Source organism: Moschus berezovskii, chromosome 11 (assembly GCF_049115385.1).
Source record: "Moschus berezovskii isolate FMDL1 chromosome 11, NW_MosBer_1.0, whole genome shotgun sequence".
Taxonomy (NCBI): Eukaryota; Metazoa; Chordata; class Mammalia; order Artiodactyla; family Moschidae; genus Moschus; species Moschus berezovskii.
Window position 1 is genome coordinate 70436646 of NC_142470.1, and position 23942 is coordinate 70460587.

The window sequence follows — 23942 nt, forward strand, 5'->3', positions numbered from 1 at the left end:
TGGTAGTTTCCACATAGCATACTGACAAACAAGGTTATAGGATAAATCCACAGAGAGTTAAAACTTTTCTGTTATTTCACAAATATTTGTTTAGTTCCTATAACAGGATTTTTGGAACCCCTCCAAAAAGGCTAACCTAGTTTTTTTTAATTTATTTATTTTTAAATTGAAAGATAATTGCTTTACAGAATTTTGTTGGTTTCTGCCAAACATCAACTTGAATCAGCCACAGGTAGATATACATATGTCCTCTCCCTCTTGAACATCTTGTTATTAACTTCCACTGTTCTGAATTTCTGGAAGCTTGCCTTGTTATAATATATTTTCTAGCTATCTATTTTTACTTGCTACCACTAAAATACCAATCTAGAAGACCTTTACTTTATTATCCAGAAAGCACACTTGGTAAGAAAAGAAGGGTGTCCCTTGCTAGATGTGCTTCTTTTGTGGCTGAAGAAGGCAAAGTGGCCTGCTCCGAACATGGGAGGACCTTAGACTCTCAAGTCACTGTACAGGATGGTCTAATTACAAAAACATTTAATCCACCAACATGATGGGATTGGTGAAGTCCTAAAATTCTTATCATTTGTATTTTACACATGGTTACTAAAATGCTGCATCTCTCCTTGATATTTTTTTAAAAAATCACTTTTTAAAACCCTAGAGTAGTTAAAATTCCTAAGAATGCTTCAGGGAAAGGTCAAGGACGTGTGTTCACTCTGAATGAGCATAAGCTGTGGAAAATACATAGTGCCCATATTGCAGTGTCTTTGAAGTGTATACAGGCCAGGAGACAAATAACTTAGACATCCAGCAACTGACAACCTGTAACGACTACTGGGATGTTTTCTGTCCCAGTGGGATTGGCTCCTTGATATGGCACCTCTGCATGATTACTCCTGGCATGCTACTGCTCAATACTTTCATTGATCTATTTCTGGAAATATGGTTTCCACATTTTTGTGGCACCCAGAAGGAAAAAACCAAGCTGCTGAATTAGCTTCTGAGATTTGAGATAGATTTAGAGGAAACTAGGTCACATATGGAATTAAATATACCTATAAAACAGATAATCATTTTCCATCTATTAATATAAAATAACAAAAATATTATCATTTAAAGAGAAAATCTGCTCTAGCTAAAAGAAAACTCCAAAACTCTGAATTATGTGAAATTTGACTCTATAGTGTGGCAGAGTATAAGGATTAATAAACAAAAAAAAAAACCCCAAACAAACCTGTCTTCCTTTGTTTCGCTAAACCATTTAAAGAGTTTGCTGTGTAAGTCTTGAAAAGAAATAATGAAACCAGATAAAATCACGAGCCTGTCCTTACGGAAACAGTAAGTAGATGTTCAACCTCTGATTTGCAACTCCATGAAATCAGATATGCCTCATGGTTAAGGATGCTTTGGGGAGGAAGAGACACAGCTGGTGGTCAAATGGCATTTTCGTTGAGTATTCCCCACTGAAACAGATGGCACCCTGGGGATGCTTAATCTCCCAGAATAGGTGCCTATGAGCAAGATGACTCTTGAGTCTTCCAGATCTCAGGAAGCATTTTGTCCAAGTTGGTGGGAATATAGCCCTAATTAGACTGCACTTTCCTGCTGCCCCCATATTTGACTCTTACTCATTGTTTCAGGAATCTGAATTCTGTCCCCACATGACCGGAATGAAAGTGCTCTTCCCGAGACCTCTTTGAGTCCCAATCCAGGCCCCTTGCTTTGCTGGGTTCCACAGTGGAGCCCCTCTAGCAGCCCTCACCACCCGGAACACAGAAAGACAGGCATCCGCTGCCCCCTTCTCTTCCGTGGCCCTGCACTTCTGCAGCTCTTTCTGTGGCTCTGCCCCTTCCCAGCCCGCTCTGTGCTCCAGAATGTAAAGGTAAGGATGTATCCCAGGCTTCTATCTTAAGCTCTCATCCTTCTCAGTCCTCATGCTCTCCTTAAACCTCACACATATGACGATGACCATGATGGTCTCTGGTGGACATTCAATCAATATCTGTGAGAAGACTCTCACCTCTTCTGGCAACCACTCATGTAAGAGACCATCTAATCTGGATCTCCATTCAACTATCTTCTCTGACCACCATGCCCGCCCCCCACCCCAATGAATGGCTTAGAGACTACAACTTCCATGAAGGGGTTGGAGTCTGTGACATTAAGTGTTTAACATTTAACTGTGACTCTGTAATTGTGATTGTGACTCTGTGTAATTGTGACTCTGTCTGTCTCTTCCTTCTGGTTGATAGTCCCACCTAACAGAAAGAGCATGACTTTGGAGTCAGATGGGTTCAAATATGGGGTGTGTCAAATACCACCTATGGAACTACACCTTTGAAATTCTGTAGGATTACAGGGGAAAATGTGTACATGTAAAATATTTGTGTGTATCAATATATATTTTTAAAAACTTACTCAGGGCCTAGTGAGGTCAGTTTCTTTGGATCTTCCCCTTTATTTCTTTCAAACTCATTTTGTAAAGCTCCTTACATGCTTTATTTAACTGGATTCTCCTAATAACCCATCAATAGATCTAGAGGAAGAAGCTGGGTGTGGCTAGATAAAAACTAAGAAGTGGTAGAATCAGATTCAAATGGAGGTCTGCTGGCTCTGGAGTCCTAGTTCTTTTCACTACATAAGGTGCCTCCAGTATGCTGGGTGGGTGGGGTAAAGAAATACACAAATAGAAAATCACAGCATAATGTGAGAAGTGCTGTGCGAGAGATATGGAGAAAATACGGCATGTGTCCTGAAGAAAGAGACACTAGTTCTTCCTCAAGAAATCATGAAGGGCTTCACAAGACGGTGTGCTGGGGCTGCCTCTTGGACAACATGAACCTACCCGACAGACCAGGGAAGGCAGTTTAAGCAGCAGGGTCGTGTGCAGTCACAGAGAGATGAAACCGTCTGGGTCACTGCAAAGGGTGTGGTGTGGTGAGAGGAACAGTGAGGAAAGTGGGGAACTGAGTTGTGCTAGGAAAGGATGGAGAGAAGGTAGGGTGGGGCCAGGCCTGAGCATCTGAAGCCCTTTCCAAAAGTAATAGGGCTGGCAGGAGTTTTGAAGCAATGCAGAGATAGATCAAATCTGTAGTTTCAAAGGCTAATTCCAAAGCTAGCCTACTGTAGCAATTCTGGAATCCAGAACCACTTGGGGAAGTTTTTTGTTTCTAATGACTTGGTTTGTTCCACTATTGTGAATGCTTGCTCTTTTGGTTAAGCGGGTGTCTGCCAGGTTTGTCCACAGTAGTTATTGCTTGTCCACTATAATTAATAAGTATCTCGAGGCAAAGTACTATGTAAGTATGTCCTTCAACTTGCATCGCTAGTTACATCATCTGTTGATTTTCTAACTCCATCGTTCCATCTGCATTTAATAGTTTATGTTCTACTCAAGGGAGGCCCCTCTCTTCTCCCCATTACTTTTTTATATCACTATAGATACATGGATTTTTCATTTTATTCAATGGATTATAATTAATGCTCAAATTATCCCAGGTGTGACCTATGGTGATCCCTTCAAGCTGGCTCTTATGTCATTTTAACAACTTCCCTTATTTTTTGAGGACTGCTATACTTTCTGTTTCATTCTCATCTTGCATTTTCCCTGCCCCAGGCCTAGAATCAGCTCTTTTCATAAGGAGTTCTAATTCTTTGCTGTGGCAAATGGTATTAGAAACAAGTTCTGGGAGCTAGGTGTGTGCCTGCTAGTCGCTGTTATTCAGTCCTCTCAATGGACAGAGCAAGGAAAGTGAGTGTGTGTGCACATTATATCTATATACACACACACATATCTATATTTCACTGGAAAATTTCTTTAAAATATAGATTTTGGGGACTCATAGCTGGGCCTACCGAAGTAGAATCTTAAGGAACAGGCTCATAAATCTGCATTATCTTTAAGTTTAGGCAGATTTTCAAACAAAGGATTGACTAGAGGGGTGATGGTAAGGGTGGGAAGACTAGTTAAGCAGCTGCCAAAACTGTCCTGACATAGGTTGAACCAGGTGTGAAGTAGCAGGGGTGTGAACTAGGGCGGAAGCAACAAGACAGAGAGGATGTGACCAACTGGACTTGGGGCTGATGGATAATGGAGATGAAAGAGGAGGAAGTAACAGGCACTCGAGGCTTCCTGCCTGGAGAACTATTATTGCTGTGACCTGTTAACACTGCCATTTACACAGTCAGCGCTGAACACAGAGTGATTTCATTGAACACCTTCCCACTTATCTACTATAATTCATATAAAAATCCAAGTGACATTCTGGGAAGAAAATAATTATGAAACATTATAGAATTTATATCTCTTCCATCATATTTTATCATATGGACTAAAAATTGAGTATTATCCAAGGCAAGAAGGATGACATGAATTCATTGTCAGCAGGCCAGGTTCCCACATAGATAAACATGGCCTGGCCAAAGTGATTGCATTCATATCTACTATGCAAAAAATAGACCTGGAAAGGCTTTTTACCAAGAAGCAATGTCTATAATGATATCTCTCCTTTTTTTTTTTTTTTAAAAAAAAAAAAGAGCTAGAGTTTGTTAGAGATAAGTCATTAAGCTGAAATGACTGCTTAATACCAGTGCAGCATAAAAGTCACTGGGGCATGAGTGAAATATATAAAAGAGATGAAAGAAGAAAAGTAAAGCTAAAAGGAAATGGCCCTTGGAATTCTAACTGCTATAACAGAATGTTTAAAACCCAGATGAAAGTACAACCTAGAGGAAAATAATCATTCCCAGTGTTTCTGTAGTAGAAGTAACTCATCAACTATCTTCTCATTGCTGAATCCACAGGGCCCTTTTCTAGACTTACTGTGTGGTACTCCAATGATCCTATTGAGGGTCTCCTTGACACCGTCTCTGCTCTTGGCCTCCAGGCACTCGGCTCTCCTCCTAGCCCTGTGACTATCTGCATCACTCACATGCATCTGTATTTACTGATCGATCACCTGAAAGATGATCTTCCTCACAATCCTAAGCCTGGCCTCTTCTTCCTCTGCGTGCTCTCTGGGTTATCGTATCCACTCCCACATGCTCCCTGACGCTCACAGGGCTCTCTCCTGAGCGAGACAGCGAAAGTGTCACTCTTTCAGTCGTGTCCGACTCCTTGCAGTCCCATGGACTGTAGCCTGCCAGGCTCCTTGTCCTGAGAGAGAGACCCACATAAATGTAAAATCACCTCTTGGATGTTCCACAAACACTTCAATCTACATGTGTTCAAATCTGAATTCATCATTCCCTGGCCCTGAACCTGCTCCTCATTCTGCTTCAGCGAACGATAACCGCCATCCAACCGGTTGATTGTTAACCTTACACCTTCCTTCTCCTCTATCACCTATATCCAGTCAGTCAACAGGAATCCAGAGTCTCCAGAACACACTCATTGCTTTCCTTGCATACTATCATAATGACCTCATATCTGGATTATTTTAAGTGCCTTCAGATTTTCTCTCCAACAATTCATCATTCACACCGTAGCCAGAGTAATCAAAACACAGCCTAAATCTAATGATGCTCCTTTCTCCAGAAAACCTTCTCTGACCACCATCCACTCCCACGTATGGGTTAGGTATATGCCGTGGGCTAACTATCATAGACCCAAACACATAGACCCAGCTGCTAACTTATTTATGAATATTGCTTTCATGATTATAAGTTCCTTGAGAAGAGATGTATATTACTCACTGTTGGGTCCCCAGTGTCTGGCACAATACATGAGAAATTTGCTGATGTTGTTCAGTCACTAAGTTGTGTCCAACTCTATTGCAAACCATGGACTATAGCCCATCAGGTTCCTCTGTCCCTGGAATTTCCCAGGCAAGAATACTGGACTAGGTTGCCATTTCCTTCCTTCTTGCCATTTCCATCTCCAAATTGGCAGGTGGATTCTTTACAACTAAGCCACCAGGGAAGCCCACATGACACATAGTAGACACTTGAGAAATATTTGTTGTAAATCATTTTTGTTCCTCTAATCAAGAGATTCTTAACTTAGAGTCCATGCACTCCTTAATAGAATTCAGAAGGGTTTATGTGTTTAGATGGACTAAAAATTACTAAAAGTCTTTATTTTTCACTAACTTATAATAGGCTTTAGAATTTCCTATCATTCAAAATGTAGGTAACAAACTATAGTAGTACCTGTGACCTTGAGATCAATAAAATCACAGATATTTTCATATATTACAGTTTTTACAGATTTTTCAAACATCATGTATACCCATTACTACTTTAAATTTACAATAAATATTAAAACTGCTAGAACTTTCAATTGCATGAGTTAAAAAAGAAGCACACATATCATGACATATTACAATATTTTTCCAACTGTATTATTCCAATTGTATTTCAAAATAATTAATTTTCTTTCCAATCCTATTTACGTATTTTATTTTATGCATTTATGTACTTTATTTTATGCATTAGGAAATTCCATAACAGTGGGAGTATAAACTGATTTATCCACTTTGGAAAAGGGTCTGGCAGCGCCTAGAAAAACTGATCACGTATGCACCCCATGCCCCAGAAATACCACTCCCATGTGGAAATGGATATATATGTTCACTTGTACTAGAATGTTCCGTTCCGTCGCTCAGTCGTGTCCGACTCTTTGCGACCCCGTGGACTGTAGCCTACCAGGCTTCTCCGTCCATGGGATTCTCCAGGCAAGAATACTGGAGTGGGTTACCGTTTCCTTCTCCAGGGGATCTTCCCGACCCAGGGATCAAACCCGGGTCTCCCACATTGGAGGCAGACGCTTTAACCTCTGAGCCACCAGGGAAGCCCTACTAGAATGTTAATAGTAGTCAAAAGAAACCAGAAGTCACCCAAACGCCCACCTACAGTAGAATGGATAAACTATATTTCTACACAATGGAAAATATGAAACTGAGAATAAACACGTAGAAGCAGAGACAAATCTTATAATGTTGATTGAAAGTAGCCAGACACACAAAAAAAATGCATACCGTACCATCCCTTTTAAAGGTGCAACACCAGGCAACACTAATCTACACTGGCAAAAGCCAGGATAGAGGTCACCTTTGTGGGGGGGCGGGGGTGGACTGAAAGGAGGTGCTCAGCGGTCCCAGTCGTGCTGGTAAGGTTCTATTTCTTGATGTAAGGGAGGGTTACAGGTGCACTGGGGTCGTGAGAATTGATCCAGCTGTACACTATGATATGTACACTTTTCTGTATCTAGATTATACTTTGGTAAAAGGACAAACCAGAACAAAGAAATCTACTATTCTGAGATGGGATCCATAAGCTTCAGTCTGTCAAAGGCAACCCCTTCAAAAAATCCTGTTCTAAGCAGAAATTCCAAGGAGGTGATCTCAAAACAAACAGAAGTGAACATATACTAGTTATTCATTTATTCATTCAATAAATACTTATTAAGTGTCTTCTACATACCAGGCATCATTTTGGACACTGTAGGCAGGGCAGCAAACAAAAATCTCTGCCCACATAGAGCTCATATTCTAGTGAAGAAAGTCAACAAGGTTCAAAACAAAAAAGAACTAAGGGGAAACATGAAACAGGGATGAGAAATAAGGAGTGTGTTGGGGAGGAGTCGACATTTTAAATAGGGTAGTCAAGGAAGGGCTCACCGAGAAGATGACCTTGAGCAGGGACCCAGTGGAGGTGAGTGAAGTCATGTGACGTCTAGGAGGAGGAGGAGCTAGACCGAGGGAAAGTGCAAAGGCCCTGGGGCAGTAGGGTGCCTGGGCATTCCAGTTGGGAGGCCAATGTGGCTGAAGTGGAGCAAGGGATGGGGAGAAAATAGATTAGATCATAGAGGTAACAGAAGGCCAAATCCCCAAAGAGGCTTAGAGGCCATTATAAGGACTTCTACGCTTGCTCTGAGAGTTCTGAGCAAGAATTAACATGACTTGACTTATGTTGCAGCCAGATCAACTGGCTTCTGTGTTGAAAATAAAATGGGAGAGGCAAGGATGGAAGCAGGAAGGAAGCAGTGGTTAAGAGGAGAGAACAGATGCCATGAGAAACACAAACATACACACGCACACAGACACCTTATTACTGTTGTCTGCAGCTCCATAACACTTCATTCCTAAATATTCTAGCACATTTCTCCTAAGACAAGAACCTTCCCTTACGTAACTGCACTGCTACAATCAAATTCAGAATTTTAATGTGAACGCAGTGCTATTTCCTAACATATACTTCCATGTTCAAATTTCACCCATTGTCCCAATACTGTCACTTATACCAATCCCTAACCACCCCAACCAATACTGTCACTTATACCAATCCCTAACCACCCCAACCAACCCTGAATATTCACTGGAAGGACAGATGCTGAAATTGAAGCTCCAGTACTTTGGCCACCTGATGTGAAGAGCCGACTCATTGGAAAAGACCCTGATGCTGGGAAAGATTGAGGGCAGGAGGAGAAAGGGGCGACAGAGGATGAGATGGTTGGATGGCACCACTGACTAGATGGACATGAGTTTGAGTAAACTCAGGGAGACGGTGAAGGACAGGGAAGACTGGTGTCCTGCAGTCCATGGGGTTGCAAAGAGTCAGATACGACTTAGCAAGTGAACAACTAACAAGCCAGGATCACGTATTGCATTTACTTCCATCCTTTTAGTCTCCTTAAAACTGGAACAGTCCCTTACTTCCTTGTGTCTTTTATGAGAATAAGTTTTGGGTTGTTTTTTTTTTTTTTTCAAACTACAGGCCAGTTGTAATGTAGACTGTCCTTCAATTCATATTCACATTTCTTCATGATTAGCTTCAGGTCATGAAGATTTTGAATCCTGCTTCTAAGTGCCAAATGAGAATATATTAGTATTTTCAGAAAGTATGTACAGAATGAGTTCTATAGAAATCTCACCCCCCTGTCATACCTTTCTCCTTCTAAATAATTTGAGATATGAAGCACGAACAACAACTAACAATACACGAAGCACTATGTCCACAGCAGGTGCTAGGCAGGGGACACATGGAACTTGTACCAGGTGTGGAGAGGGGTAAGTCAACAAATGCAAAACCATGAGTGCAATGAATCCAGTGTGGAGGTCCTTGCATGGTGGCCTGGATGCACAGAGAAAGAATGGCCTAGAGTCCAGCTGTCAAAGTACAGCTTCAGGGGGCGATGACATTACATGAGATTGAAAGAAGAAAAAGAGTGTATGTGTGGACAAGTGAGGGGTCATTTCAGGCAGTCAATGGCATGTGCCAGGTTGAGGATACACAAAATAAGGTACTGGGTCCAGGTAACTGCAAGGAGTTTGATGTGGCCTGAGGATGTTAGGAGAGGGACAGACATCAAGCTGGAGGAAGAGTGAAGAACCGATCATAATAGTCTTAGGAGACTACTCTGAATGAGCATGGGTAAGCTTGATACTTATCCTGCTCGTAATGGGGAACCTTAGGTAGATTTTAAGTCTGGCTTGAGGAAGATTCTTTTTCAATGTCTGTTAGATGGCCAAGCTCAGTAAATCATTCAGGGTTCACTCATCACCAAGGCTGGTGATTAGCAGGAACGCACCAGTATCTGTGCCAGGTAAAGCACGGAAATAGTTCTTCCCCAGCAGGTAAACAGCTGCTGCCCCAAGCCTCACCTGCCTCAGCTGAGGAGCCTGAACTTGCTCCAGGAAGCTGCCTGTGTGTGTTGTCAGGCCACCTTTCTGGTACCTGCTAGCATCGGCCCTTATTCCTACATGATCCCCTCTGCCTCCAGTCCTATCACCGGACCCCAGCAGGAGAGTGAACACTCTCAGTAGGAGCACTAGCACCCCAGCAGACAGATGCTTGATGTACACCTAGCCCTCCAAGACTGGTCATCAGCCAATGGCCAGTATTTCCCAGGGGCATCATCCACGGCCTGTTATAAGAACTAAAAATTCCATGATGTGTTGACAGTCACCAGAATTTTGTTTTTAAAACTTAATATCATTTTCCTGACTTCTTGACTCAGCGCAGTACTTCTCATCATTATTCTGCTCCAAAACCCCACTTGCTACCTCCTCTTCTAATCCACCTCCTACAGTGGAGTTACCATTCATTCTTTCTCAATCTATACCTCTCTTATTAGACAATCTTCCTTAAAAGGACAGCGCTTTGAAACCTAGGCCTGCCTTCCAGGCTACAGCGGATTGAACTGGTGGACATCCTGATCCTGCCGACCCGGTGTGGCCGATCAGATTCTCTTTCCTGGAAATCTGGAATTCAGGCTCACAAGAGTTAATCAATTGGTTCTGTAGGGCCAAGCTGTATAATCTAGTACAGTGAGGAGGTTAAGATGGCTTTTTTGGGGGATGGCTATATGTAAAATGGATCACTGACTTAAGGAGTCAGTCTGCAGTCAGAGAAAATCAAAGCATATTTTATCTAGGGAGAAGCAGAGATGTGATTTCCTGTGATGCATGCTTGCAAGAGAAAGAAACAGGAAAAGACTAGCTGCCTAATAACTGTGCAGTGTATGAGAGGCCACCAATATACTCTATAATAATTGAGTATCAAAAGATTCTTTTCTCACCTTGTGATTCCCTTCTTAACTCTTCTTTTGAGAAAATTTCAGTCTCTTGCAACTGATGATCTCCTACTTAGAAGGCATCTCATCACTGGTGGATCTTGTTTTACTCTTACCCATAAAATCAATTCATAATGAACACAGAAAAATGTTTAAGTGACATTATTAAACAATATGTAAACTAAACAAGAATTCTCAATAACCTCAGAACAATTCTCTGACCAGCCTATATATGTACTACCAGTCCAAAGAAAGCGTGTTTCCTCTCAGGGAGGCAGAGTTGGCCTGCCACTCCCCTCCTTCATGCTGATGGGAAAGGAAATGACAGAGAATTAGTGGGCAATCCTAGAATCCTTCAACTCCTAGGCTGAGGCCATCCAGGTGTCTGCCTCCCATTGAGAGAAGAAAGCAGTGAACTGGTAAAGAGGTCAAGGTCAAGAGGTCTGACCACTCCCTTTGCTTTCCAGACAAACTCCACCCACTCAGCTGCCTCAGTAGGTAGGTCTCAGTAAGTCTGTCTCCAACAACAAGACTGAAGACTATAATTTCATTTTCAATGCTCAGAATCTCTGGAAGTAAACAAAGTCAATGTATACATTGCTGCTGGTCCTTAAACCAGCAGTTGCTAAAAACTGCACTGACTCCTCAATGTATAATCAGTTATACTGTTTAAATATATAAAAAGCTACATATCTTTCATAGGATATAACAGCATCTCTACAAATGCAGAATGGTAACCAAAGCCTCAAATTTCTGTCATTTCTAGGTTAATCTTTTTAATGATTGCTTGTTTCTGGATCCCCAAATGTTCAGTATCTTCCGTATGCGAGGAATGGGCTGCCTGGTAGGGAAGGTCAAAGGCTATAGGCATCCAACACAATTCAATGGAAAAATAAAAGTCTTCTCAACAAATGGTGTTGGGACCACAGGATATCTGCATGCAAAAGAAAGAAGTTGGACCCTTCATCTCACACCATGTATAAAATTTAACTCAAAATGGATTATCTGCCTGAATGTCAAAGCTATAACTATAAAACTCTTAAGAAGAAAACAGAAATAAATCTTCATGACCTTGGATTAGGTGATGGTTTCTTAGATATAACACTAAAAGTATAAGTGACAAAAGAAAAAGATAAGTTGGATAAATTAGACATCATCAAAGATAAATTGGACATCATCAAAATCTTAAACTTTTGTGTTTCAAAGAACACCATCAAAAAAGTGAAAAGACAACTTACTGAATGGGAGAAAATACTTGAAAATAATATATTAGATGAGGGATTTACATTCAGAATATATAAAGAACTCTTACAACAATAAAAAACAAATAAGCCAATTAAAATGGGCAAAGGATCCGAATAGACATTTTCTGCAAAGAAGGTATACAAATGGTCAAAAATTTATGAAAAGGTAATCAGTATAATCAGTTCTTAGGGAATGCAAATTAAAAGCACAACAAGATACCACTTCTCACCCACAGGGTGGCTATAATAAAAAAGACAGTAACAAGTGCTGGCAAGGATATGGTGTCACTGAAAATCTCATATGCTGCTGATGGGATTGTCTGGAAAACAATTTGGCAGTACTTCAGGAAGTTAGAGTTACCATATGATATAGCAACTCCACTCCTAGGTGAAATATACTCAAGAGACTAGAAAACATATGTCTACACAAAGGCTGTGGACACACTCTTCCATTGCCCACAGGGACACACTAGCCATCTCCTTAACTTGTTCCAACCAATTCTTGTTTGGTTCTTTCTGAGAAGAAAGAACACTAGGTTAGGTGACAATTTAATGAAAAAATTGATTCTGTTAATTTAAGAATTCAAAAAATGAGTCATATATATATATTTAAAAATCTATTTCACAAGCCAGCAATGTCTTTTAGGTTGGAAAAAAAAAAAACACTGATCTATTGAGCTCTGAAACATATGAATGAGGTCCCGAACATCTTGCTGCATAGTAGACCAGCAGCATCAATGTCAACTGACGGAAGCTGGTTAGAAATTCAGGATGTCAGGCCTCACGCCAGGCTTACTCAGCTACATGTACCTGGGTGACTCCTATGCACAATGAAATTTGCAAAGAACTGTTTGCTGTCAAGCACTTTAATTACATTTAAGACCAATCCACATATGACAAATCAAGTTAAACCTACAAGAGAAGGCTGACGGCTGAAGATGTGTAGCCTGCTGGCTAAAGGATGGCTTTCCGTATGGCTTTGCCTCCTGGGGAAGGAGTCAGTCCCAGAAGCAGAGCCAGCAAGGTAAACCCTCCCAGCAGCTTTCTTTTTCTTGTTTGGTGGCAAATACATCACCTACATCACAAAGGTGTCCAGAACCACCTCCTTGCAGGTAAGAGAGCCTCTAGGACAGCCCTGCCTAAAGATGCTGCCATGGAATAGGTTTTCACTTACCACAGTATAATCTACATTCTTGTTGACCATGGTGGTAGGGTCTATATAATTCTTTATAAGAGAGCATACTCCAACATTTCCATACTTCATGTTTTTCAAGCTGTGACTCATTATATGGTAGCCATATTTTAAAAATAAAACCATGGTGATATATCCTGAATTAAAAGGGATCTATGATATGATATGAGCAAGTATACTCATAACAATAGCTGAATGGAATATTTGTGAGTGTCCTGGGAAATCTAGGACATATGGTAGCAAAACCCACAAGGCATTAATGACCTGGATGAGAATTACTATGACCTTGGTCTTTCTCTGGATATCTAGACCAGAATTCTGGCCATACCAGGGTCTTTCCCATCCTGGTACCTTTGCACATAACCTCTCTTCTCCATCACATCTTCACTTACCTGCCCCTTCTCATCCTTCAGATTTCAGCTTAAACACCATCTCCCTAGAGCACTGCTCTGGACACCTTAACTAAAGTAGCTCCCACACTCCACTTGACCTAGTTCCCCTCTATGGTCATCCCTCCTTAGTGCTTCGCACAATCTGTATTCACCTTGCTGTCTTGTTCATTCATTGTTGGCCTCCCCAATCAGAATAAGGGCAAGAACTTGCTCATGCTCAATGCTGCACCTAGTATATTCTAGATACTAGTTTTTGATTAAAAAGTAAATGGAAAAGCAAAATCTACCCAGTTTAGAGAATAAATAAATCTTGATAAAAATCACCAGACTAATAGCTTATGAACAAGAATAATAGTAAAATCACTTATGAACAGACCATAGGTGGTTTAGTCGCTAAGTCATGTCCAACTCTTGGGACCCCATGGACTGTAGCCTGCCAGGCTCCTCTATCCATGGGATTCTCCAGGCAAGTATACTGGAGTGAGTTGCCATTTCCTTCTCCAGGGGATCTTCCCAACCCAGGAATCAAACCTGGGTCTCCTGCACTGCAGGCAGATTCTTTACCAACTGAGCCCTTTCATTACATGATTGTGCCAATGAACAAGCAAGTAAGATCCGATGAATACAAGATGAGTGACTTTGCTTAAATCTCTTTCCCTCTCTGAACTGTACCTGTAAAATAAAGGCTCTGAGTTGTGAGTGTAGGGATTTCTGTGTGTGTGTGTGTGTGTGTGTGCAGTGTCTGCATACAGAGCAGGCACTCAACTCAATACAGGTTTGATTCTTTATAGTTACTCCTAAGTTTCCCTTATTCAAACTGGTCAAAGGACTGAAGAATATGAAATCAGATGTCCAGGACTTCATGTGAATCTGTTTACCCAACACCCCAAGCCCAACCATGGCTGTTACACCGCTCTCTTCAGATTCAACAAATGCAATAGTACATGCTTGCAGTACCAGATAATTTTAGCCATGTCACAACTGAGATTTAAAAAAAAAAAAAATTTTTTTTTTAACATCTCCAGTAGTTCACCGTTTCAGGTCATTGCTTCAAATCTGGTGATGTTCTAAGATGAACCTGAACATGGTTCCATTTCTAGACAGAGTTCTAGTGATCTACTTCAAATAGCCTCATGTAAAGCATGAAACTGGAAAACAGAGTTACAAGGAGTCATGAACTGACCAAGTTCTGGTTAGAAACAAGGCACAATGGTAGAGACCACAGTGACTGAGAAAAATTAAAGAGTGTGTAAAGCAGTGAAGTGATAGCTCTGGGCTTTGGAATCAGACTGACTTGGGTTCCAATTCCCATTCGACAATCTGCTAAATAGTGACCATGGGCAACATCTTTAACCTCTCTGTGCCTTGGTTTTCTCATCAATAAACTGAGGCTAACCACAGTACCAACATTATAGCACTGAGTCTGCACTCAGGAAATGTTGGTTCTGCTTATTAAATTCATTCTCAGCCTCAAGAATCTTATATACATTTACAAATGAAAATATTCGGAGTGAAGGAATGCACTAAATGACACATATCAAGTGAGCAGCATTGATCACGAAAGATGCAAAAGTTTAGGAGTGCAAGGCACTTTTTCATCTAAGGGTGGTAAAAGGGCTCACGTGAGAAGCGAGATTGAAATGGATGGGGCACTTAAGACAGAGATACAAATAGGCTCCCTGTGGTGGCCACTTCCTATTTGCCAAACACTGTGGGGAACCTTGTATGTTATCTCCATAAGCTAAAAGTTAGATAACTTTAAATCTCCACTGCACTGATGAGAAGCTATTTGATTGATGACAGTTGAGACTCACAGAGATTTAGAAATTTTCCCAAGTCACCCAGCTGGTGGCAGATCTAGGTTCAAAATCAAATTTGACTGACCAAAGCACACGCCCCCAACCATTATGTCACTGGGGAAAGGGAAGAGATGGATGAAGGGGGTGAGAAACCATTCCAGCATGAGGCAGGAAAGCACAGAGTCACGGAAAATAAAGGTATAAAGGTAGGTTAACACCAAAGAGAATGGAAAACTCAGGAGTTTGGACTTCAGACTGTGGACAATGAAGAATCAGTGTTTTGTTTCTGGTGTATGTGTGTGTGTTTAATTAAATACTGTACTACTGCTATCATTACTAAGAGCATTTACTGAGCACCAACTAAGGGCAAGGCCCCACACTGAACTATTTGCATATATATTTCAACCTATTTGAAATAGAAATTCTGCAATTTAGTTGTTGTTAATTCCCTTCTTACAAACAAATGAGGCCCTGAGAGGTCAAGTCACTCACCTAGATGCCGGTAGTAAAGAGGAGAGTGGATTCAAACCCAAATGGGGGTGAAATCAAAGCCAGTGCCCTTTTCCCTAACGTGGTACTGCAGAAAAACCTCCCTTGCAACAGAGACACAGGAAAGAAGAGAAATGAAACTGGAGACAGGAAACTGTCAGACACAAAATAGGGTCCCAGAATTAGGGAGAAATGTCTCCACTGGAGTCACCATGAAAATGATCGGGAGGAGACAGACAGCAAATGTGTGCATGACCTTTTCTTTCATTTGCTCCAGTTCTGTGTCATGGTCTGCTACCTGCAGCAGAAACCAAGTTAGTAATTATTCCTGCCTCGATTATTGTCCTTGCCTTCAAGCCCCGATTTGAGTGCTTCTGTTGCTTTAAGCATCTTCCTGTCCCATCACAATGCTATCAGAGCTAAAATATGGCATCATCCGCTAATCTGTTATCTGTATTGAAGGGTAATCATTCAAGAGAATAAAACTAAGCCTCCACATCCAATAAATCACATTATGCTTCACATATCAACATTTTAAAAAATCTGACTTAAACACATAGTCTTTCAAATCAGGAGGACACATATGCTGAGCTCTAATGAGCTCTGCCAAATCCTACATTATTATTAAAGTTCATCGTGATCTCAGAAATGATACGGTTTTCTAAAATGGAGTATGGTATCAATATTTGTTTGGCTGCTTTCTAGTTAGGATTCTAAGGAAAGCAGCACAATAAATAACGCAGTAGAAAATGTATGCATTATGAATATATCATTCAAACAAATGCAAAATCTATGTGGATGACTACTTATTTCGTTTAATGGAATCAAGGGTTAGAAATTTTAATATTCATGTCATGATTCCAAAACACCCCAAACATTTTTGCACGAAAACCTTAGCTTTAGTCCCCCTCATTCAATGACAAACATTAATATTTTAAATAGAAAATCAGTAGTATAACTAACTATGCAGAAATGAGTTGAAATTCATAAAGATAAAAGAATACATATTTATTCTCCATATGTATAGTTAATACATTAATATTCTTAACATTTTACAGTATTAATTTCAAACATCTAATATGTTTCTGGAAATAAAATTATGAAGCAAATGGCACTTAAGTGTTCCATATACTAAGGATGAAAACAAATATGGTTTATATACTACCTTCACTGGATAAAGATATTTACATATATAAGATAAACCAAAATAACAATATAAATATTCTGTATTCTCTAATTTTACAGCTCCCAATTATATAATGATCTGTGATTTGTGTTTTTTAACCTATTTGGCTTAATTTTATTCCTACGTGCAAACACATACATGGATATTAAAGAACTCTGCTCTCCTACACATACTCAGACCCAACCAAATAACGTGGAAAATTTAGTCCTTTCTCCACAGGCAGCCTTGCTACTGTGTCACTATTCAGCATAAGGATATAACTGCCTTAATAAACAGAAATTAAGTCATCAGGTTTTTTTGTTTTCAACAATTGACGCTCCCTGCAAATCCAGTTAGACAAATAAATTCATCCAACTTTTCTTCAAATCTGAGTGTTTCTTCAACTAAGTCAGATATCACGACAACCCCACTAGTCCAACAGTCTGTCATAACAGTGGTTTACTGCAACTCCACCCTTCTCCCACCTTCAGCTTCACAGTACATCTATTTTTTTTTCCTGTTAGAGGAAAAAAATTAAGATTAAGAGTTCAAATCCTCAAAGTAGCTCAGTGAACTGTCACATTACTATTATTTAACTGCAGGGAATTTCCTGTTTAATTGCCACTCTCTCCCTTCCCCAAAGGACTACATCTTATTTTGATGGTGTAATGGAAAGCACTGTGTTAGGAAAGGACAAAAACATAATGGGTTTTAATTTTTAAACATCTAACCTTTTCATGAGTCACTGTTAATCATTTGCACCTGTGACTTTAATAATCAGCTTGGAATTACAGCAGCAGAATCTCCAGGACAGAACTAGGTAAGAATGCCCCAATCACAACCATTATCACAGCAGGGAGAAAAGAAAGCTCTTCTATCAAGTGTGACATGAAGAAAGTTTTAAAAGTCAGTTTCAGCAAATCTCAAGAACAGCAGAGCTCCTAGTACTTAAAATCTTCATCTTTTAAAAATCAACATTTTTAATATATATATCACTATATTTTAATATATTAATATAGTTTTTTACTTTTTGTAACATTTTCTTTCAACTTTAGGGCTTGAGGAGGAAAAGGGCTCCAGAAAAATCACAACAGTACAAAGCGGGGCAGGGGGAAGCGAGTCTTCTAAAGCATCCTTCCCATGGAGAAATTAAGACCACTAACATGCCACTGAACTGTTTATTTCATTATGAAATGAGACATAGAGTACAAGTGGCAATATTCTGAAATGTGATGGAGGTTGTTTTACATCAGTGAACACACAAGTCTGGAAGGTATAAATACGGTCCCTGTCAGCTGTAGTCCATCCTCAGCAAGTCATTTTCCCTGTGGGCTGAGGCTCCCATATCGTGGAAACCTTCCCCAACTGCCAAGGGCTGAAAAGGAATTCCCTGTGAACAGCGTCTGGACCACACCTTGTATGGTCACAGGAGAGGCTGACAAGGGCTGGAGAAAGATGCATCCAGTCCAAAGATGAGAGGACAGGGCCAAAAATCAAAATATATCCCTTTACAATTTAATAAGGAGGACCTTCTAAAATGGCTATTCATCCAGTTTTGTCTTCACCAGTCCAAGCCATTCACTACCAGATGTTGGTCATTCTGTGGGCTGGAGGGTAGGGTTTTGTTGTTCAGAAACTGCCAGTCTTTTATACCCTCAGTGATGGTGTGGAAGCATCCATTTAGTGTGTAAATATGATCCTCGGCACTAAGTCACTACCAAGTGAAATATTAGAGCACAAACTCCCCACCCACTGCAGAAATTTCCTAGTTTCCAAGCATCTGGAAAGAAGATCCCAAATTACCTTTAGCAAAATTTCCTTTTTTTTTTTTTCAATCCTCTTACTTGCTGAGGAACCTTCTAAAGAGCCTCCCAAAGATGATACCCACTGTTCAGGTTATTGGTCCTAAATTTTCCTAGTAAGGGAGGGAAAGAGAAGTGTTTAATAGCTCCCTAAGATCCTTCCACTTGTAGCAGGAATGAACATCAAAAAAGCACCAGGACACTTAACTCTTTAGTGATTTAAAAAGGTTTGCTGAGCAACAGAGAAAAGAGATTTCTCCCTCCCCACCTGCACCCTTACCTTGCTTCTGCCCTAGGCTTAGAATCAGCAGCCCTTCTGTAATTCCCTGAGGTGCCAGAGAGACTCCTTTATTCCATGGGGCGCCCAGATCTGACCCCACGAAATCCCAGTTAGTCATCCTTCTTCTCACCCTTCCAACCTCCACACCCAACCCCTCCACACCGCCCCAGGCCACCTCCTTACCTGATAATGTCGTCGTTGTGTCCCAGGAAGAATTTTTGGCTGTGCTCGCGGGTGTTGTAAACCACCCCGACCCCAGCCACAAAGTAGACCACCTCCTTGCCGGCGGTGTAGTACAGGTTGTTGCGGCACTGGTGACCCCGGTACCCGTACACCCACTCCAGCCGGAGCTGGCAGCTGGGAGCTGTCCGATCCGCCATGATAAGCCGACCCCACTAGCCCCCCGGGGCCCCCGCGCACCGGTCCGCGGCCCCTGCGAGTCGGGTCTGTCCTAGCCAAGTCTCAGGCTGCGGAGGACCTGCAAAGGGCTCAGCGTGCAGCGCTGGGCGCTGATTTCCGCGGCGACGCACTCACACAGACCAGCACGCCGGCCGCCACCATCATCCACCGCCGCCGCCGGAGACAAGCCGCCGGTGCACGGCAGCCAGACCCCGCCGGGCGCCCGGGCTTCCTCTCCCCGGGGCTAGGCGTCTTCAACCGCGCGCGCGCGCCCGCGCGCCTCACTGCACCTGCGGGCTTCTGCCCCCCGGAGAGGTTCTTGGGAGGGTCACCCCGCCTTTTAAGTCAAGGATCTGCATATCCAAACACTGATTACCCAGTTCGCTCACTGAAGTTTGCAGTGCGCGGGGCGGGGGCCTCGCAGCAGGCAACGGGATTTATTCTGTGACAGCTTTAATTTGACAAGGAACTCCGGTAAGCTTTGCCATCGCCATCCTCGGATCCGAAACTGACAGTCTACATCCAGGAGGCGAGAGCCAGGAAGAAAGAAACAGATATTTTGCATAAGTCACCCAGTCCAAGCAAATGATCCCCAAACTAAACCAAGTTTTTAAAAAACTGTCAACTATTCCTTTTTTCTCTCTCCAGATCCATCTCTGCCCACCCCCCCAGATCCATCCTTTTAATGATACGAAATATGCCCTAAATGCTGCTGGGTCTTGGTTACTGATACGATTTGAAAGAACATTTGCAGTTTCCCCATTAAGCCAGGGCAAACACGCAATGGTCATTTTTAGACGCTCCAATTAGTTGTGTATATATTCAGAATTCATATCCTCCGTGAACCCTCTCTTGGCCGAGAAAACCTAAACGAACTTAGCAGCTCTCACTAATCAGGAACTCCAATGGCAAGCTTCATAAAGATTTTTTTCTGAATCGGAGGAAACTGAGACACTACGGTAGCTGGAGGCAGGAAAACACAACCTACAAACGCTCTCAGTCCAAAATCGTGTACCTCTCCCCAGAAACGTTTGCGCTAGCTATAGGGTCCCATGGGCTCAAGGATCTCGTCTCTAAGCCCGGCGTGGGGAGGAGCGCCCGCGGAACCACTGGGGACAGCGAGCCCCCCCACACACGCGCACACACGTCCCAGGCATTGGTCGATGCCCACCCGAGGGATGCCAGCCCCCGGGGACACCCCGGCCTGCGTACAGTGCCGCGGCGGCGGCATCCTGCACTCCTCCCACACCCGATGCAGGATCGCCTGCGGAGCATCCCAGCTCTCCCGCCTCTAACCTCTGCTCTGAAACGGCGCCGCCAGCACGTCCTGGATCTCACAGGGCAAGCGAAATCCTCGGCTTGCCCGCCCCCCGCCCCTTTCCCCGCCTCCCGCACCGAGGACCGGCTTCGTCACTGGGACGCCACCGGAGACAGGTTCTTCCTCCAGTCTAGGCTCCGGGGGCGGGGCCACACCGCCGCTTTCGGGAACCTAGGCTGGCGGGTTACTAGGCGAAATCTCGGCGCTTGGAAACGGCGACGCCCCGGAGCTCTGGGTCCGCCCCCTCCCTCTACCGCCCACGCCCCCCTTCCCTATGCATTCTGGGAAGTGTAGTTCGCTCCACGAGTCCTCAGGCAGGGAGCACGCGAAGCCAAACCACGAATTCCAGGATTCCATGCGCCCAGAGTGGGCCACATAGAGGCCGCTAACCACGTCCCAGGTGCTTGCGATTCTGCAGAGCAGAGGCAGGCACACCAAGCAACTCCTCTGGCTCGCGCCATGAGTTCCCTAGTGACTGAGCTACTGGGCCGCGTCCGTGTATATCTAAAAAGAAAAGCAGTGAAGTTGGAATAAAGACCAAACCATCTCTATACCGGGAGAAATAACAATAACCTCCTATATGCAGATGACACCACCCTTATGGCAGAAAGTGAAGAGCTAAAGAGCCTCTTGATGAAAGTGAAAGAGGAGAGTGAAAAAGTTGGCTTAAAGCTCAACATTCAGAAAACTTAAGATCATGGCATCCGGTCCCATCACTTCATGGCAAATAGATGGGGAAACAGTGGAAACAGTGGCTGACTTTGTTTTTCTGGGCTCCAAAATCAACGCAGATGGTGATTGCAGCCATGAAATTAAAAGGCGCTTACTCGTTGGAAGGAACGTTATGACCAACCTAGACAGCATATTAAAAAGCAGAGACCTTACTTTGTCAACAAAGGTCAGTCTAATCAAGACTATGGTTTTTCCAGTAGTCATGTATGGATGTGAGAGTTGGACTATAAAGAAAGTTGAGCACCGAAAAATTGATGCTTTTGAACTGCGGTGTTGGAGAAGACTCTTGAGAGTCCCTTGGACTGCAAGGAGATCCAACCAGTCCATCCTAAAGGAGATCAGTCCTGGGTGTTCATTGGAAGGACTGATGTTGAAGCTGAAACTCCAATACTTTGGCCACCTGATGCAAGAGCTGACTCAATTGAAAAGACCCTGATGCTGGGAAAGATTGAGGGCAGGAGGAGAAGGGGACGACAGAGGATGAGATGGTTGGATGCCATCACCAACTCGATGAACACGGGTTTGGGTGGACTCCGGGAGTTGGTGATGGACAGGGAGGCCTGGCCTGCTGCGGTTCATGGGGTCTCAAAAGAGTCAGACAGGACTGAGCGACTGAGCTGAACTGAACTGAATACAGAAGAATATATTGAAGAACTGAATCTGCAGATTAAAATGATACATTGTATACCAGAAAAAAAGATTTAGAATAGTCTCCTTGAAGGCATATCCTAGCAAATTATTCAACTTCAAGAATAAATAGTATTTCAAATCATTTGTCAACTTTAGAAAAGACTGTTATATCATCTCTGCCAATTAGTAATTAAAGAGAAACATTTAAGCATTTACTTTGCCTTCTTGGAGGAACTGAAGTTTATCCTCAGTTGATAAAGGAAAACTACTTTCATAAGAATGCTAGCTAATAAATGTAGGGAAGATGATAGATTAAGAAAATCAGCCAATGATGTGACTGTACAGGAAATTTGTAAATGTATACCAAAATGATTAGATGAGAGGGTATCCCTTCAATAATGTTAAATAATCACTCTACAAATCATGTAACTTTAAATGGAGAGCTCTGGAGGTCACCATCTCAATCAAATTATCAAACTTAGCATCACAAGGACTGGAACAATTGCTCTGTCTGCCTCCTTATGTGATGCAGTATAAAATAATGCCTAAAACGCTTTTGGCCAAATATCTAACCCAAGTCTAATCAAGCTTATTACTTAACTCTAAGTTTACAGAAAATATGGGCTAGATGAACAAGTTAAACTATAGGTAAAAAATCAGGTAAGGCCAAAAAATAGGGCAGTGTACACACAAGTGGTCTGGAATCATAAAAAATAATAATAATAATGAAACAGAAAGTATATAACAAAAAAGTGGGCAATTATTCTTGGTCAGAAGAGACTAAAGAGATATTACAAGCAAATACAGCATATGAATCCTGATTGGATTGGGTACTAATATTTTTTAAGGCCACAAAAGACAATGTAGGGGGATTTCCCTGGTGGTCCAGTGGCTAAGGTTCCATGCTCTCAATGTAGCGGACTTGGGTTCAATTCATGGTCAGGGAACTGGATTCCACATGCCACAACTAAAGATCACACATGCTGCAACTAAGACTCAGCATAGCCAAATAAGTAAATATTTTTTAAAAAGACAATGTGGGGAGAAGGAACAATTGGGAAGTTTTAAGACAAATTGGATTCAGTTCAGTTCAGTTCAGTCACTCAGTCGTGTCCGACTCTTTGCGACCCCATGAATCACAGCACGCCAGGCCTCCCTGTCTGCCATCCAGCCATCTCATTCTCTGTTGTCCCCTTCTCCTTCCCTGCACAATCCCTCCCAGCATCAGAGTCTTTTCCAGTGAGTCAACTCTTTGCATGAGGTGGCCAAAGTATTGGAGTTTCAGCTTTCGCATCAGTCCTTCCAATGAACACCCAGGACTGATCTCCTTTAGAATGTACTGGTTGGATCTCCTTATAGTCCAAGGGACTCTCAAGAGTTCTCCAGCATATGATCCAGCAATTCCACTCTTGAGTTTACATCTGAAAAAAGCCACTATTTTGGAAATATACATGTGCCCCAATATTCAATAGCAGCATTACTTTCAATAGTCAAGATATGAAATCAAGTCAGTGTTCATTGACAGATAAGTGGATAAAGAAGATGTGATATATATACATACAATGGAATATTTTTCAGCCATAAAAAAAGAATGAAATTACGCCATTTGCAACAACATGGATGAACCTAGAGAGTTTTATGCTTAGTGAAATAAGTCAGACATAGAAACACAAATACTCTGTTATCACTTATAGAGATGGAACCTAAAAAAAAAAAAAAATAAGACAAGCAAATGTATATAGCAAACAAAAAGGTACAGAATGATATAGAAAACAAACTAGAGGATACCGATGAGGAGAGGGAAGGAGAGAGGGGCCAGATTAGGGTATGAAATTAAGAGTTACAAACTGCTGTGTGTAAAATAAGTACAAGGATATATATACTGAACAATTAAATATAGCCATTATTTGGTAATAACTTTAAAGGAGTACAGTCTATAAAAATATTGAATCACTATGCTGTCCACCTGAAACTAACATAATAT

The 23942-nt window shown here is 42.0% G+C and overlaps 1 protein-coding gene across 1 annotated transcript in view; it reads right to left on the reverse strand.

The window, feature by feature from the left end:
- EML6 (EMAP like 6) overlaps window positions 1-20616 on the reverse strand; it is a 287760-nt gene extending 267144 nt beyond the window's left edge. Inside the window, exons 1-2 of the mRNA XM_088841461.1 lie at window positions 20575-20616; window positions 19063-19794 (exon numbers count right to left, since the gene is read on the reverse strand). Coding sequence (XP_088697587.1) covers window positions 19063-19259 — 197 coding nt within the window. The 5' untranslated portion in view covers window positions 19260-19794; window positions 20575-20616. The remainder of the gene's footprint in view (window positions 1-19062; window positions 19795-20574) is intronic.
- Window positions 20617-23942: the final 3326 nt, after the last annotated feature.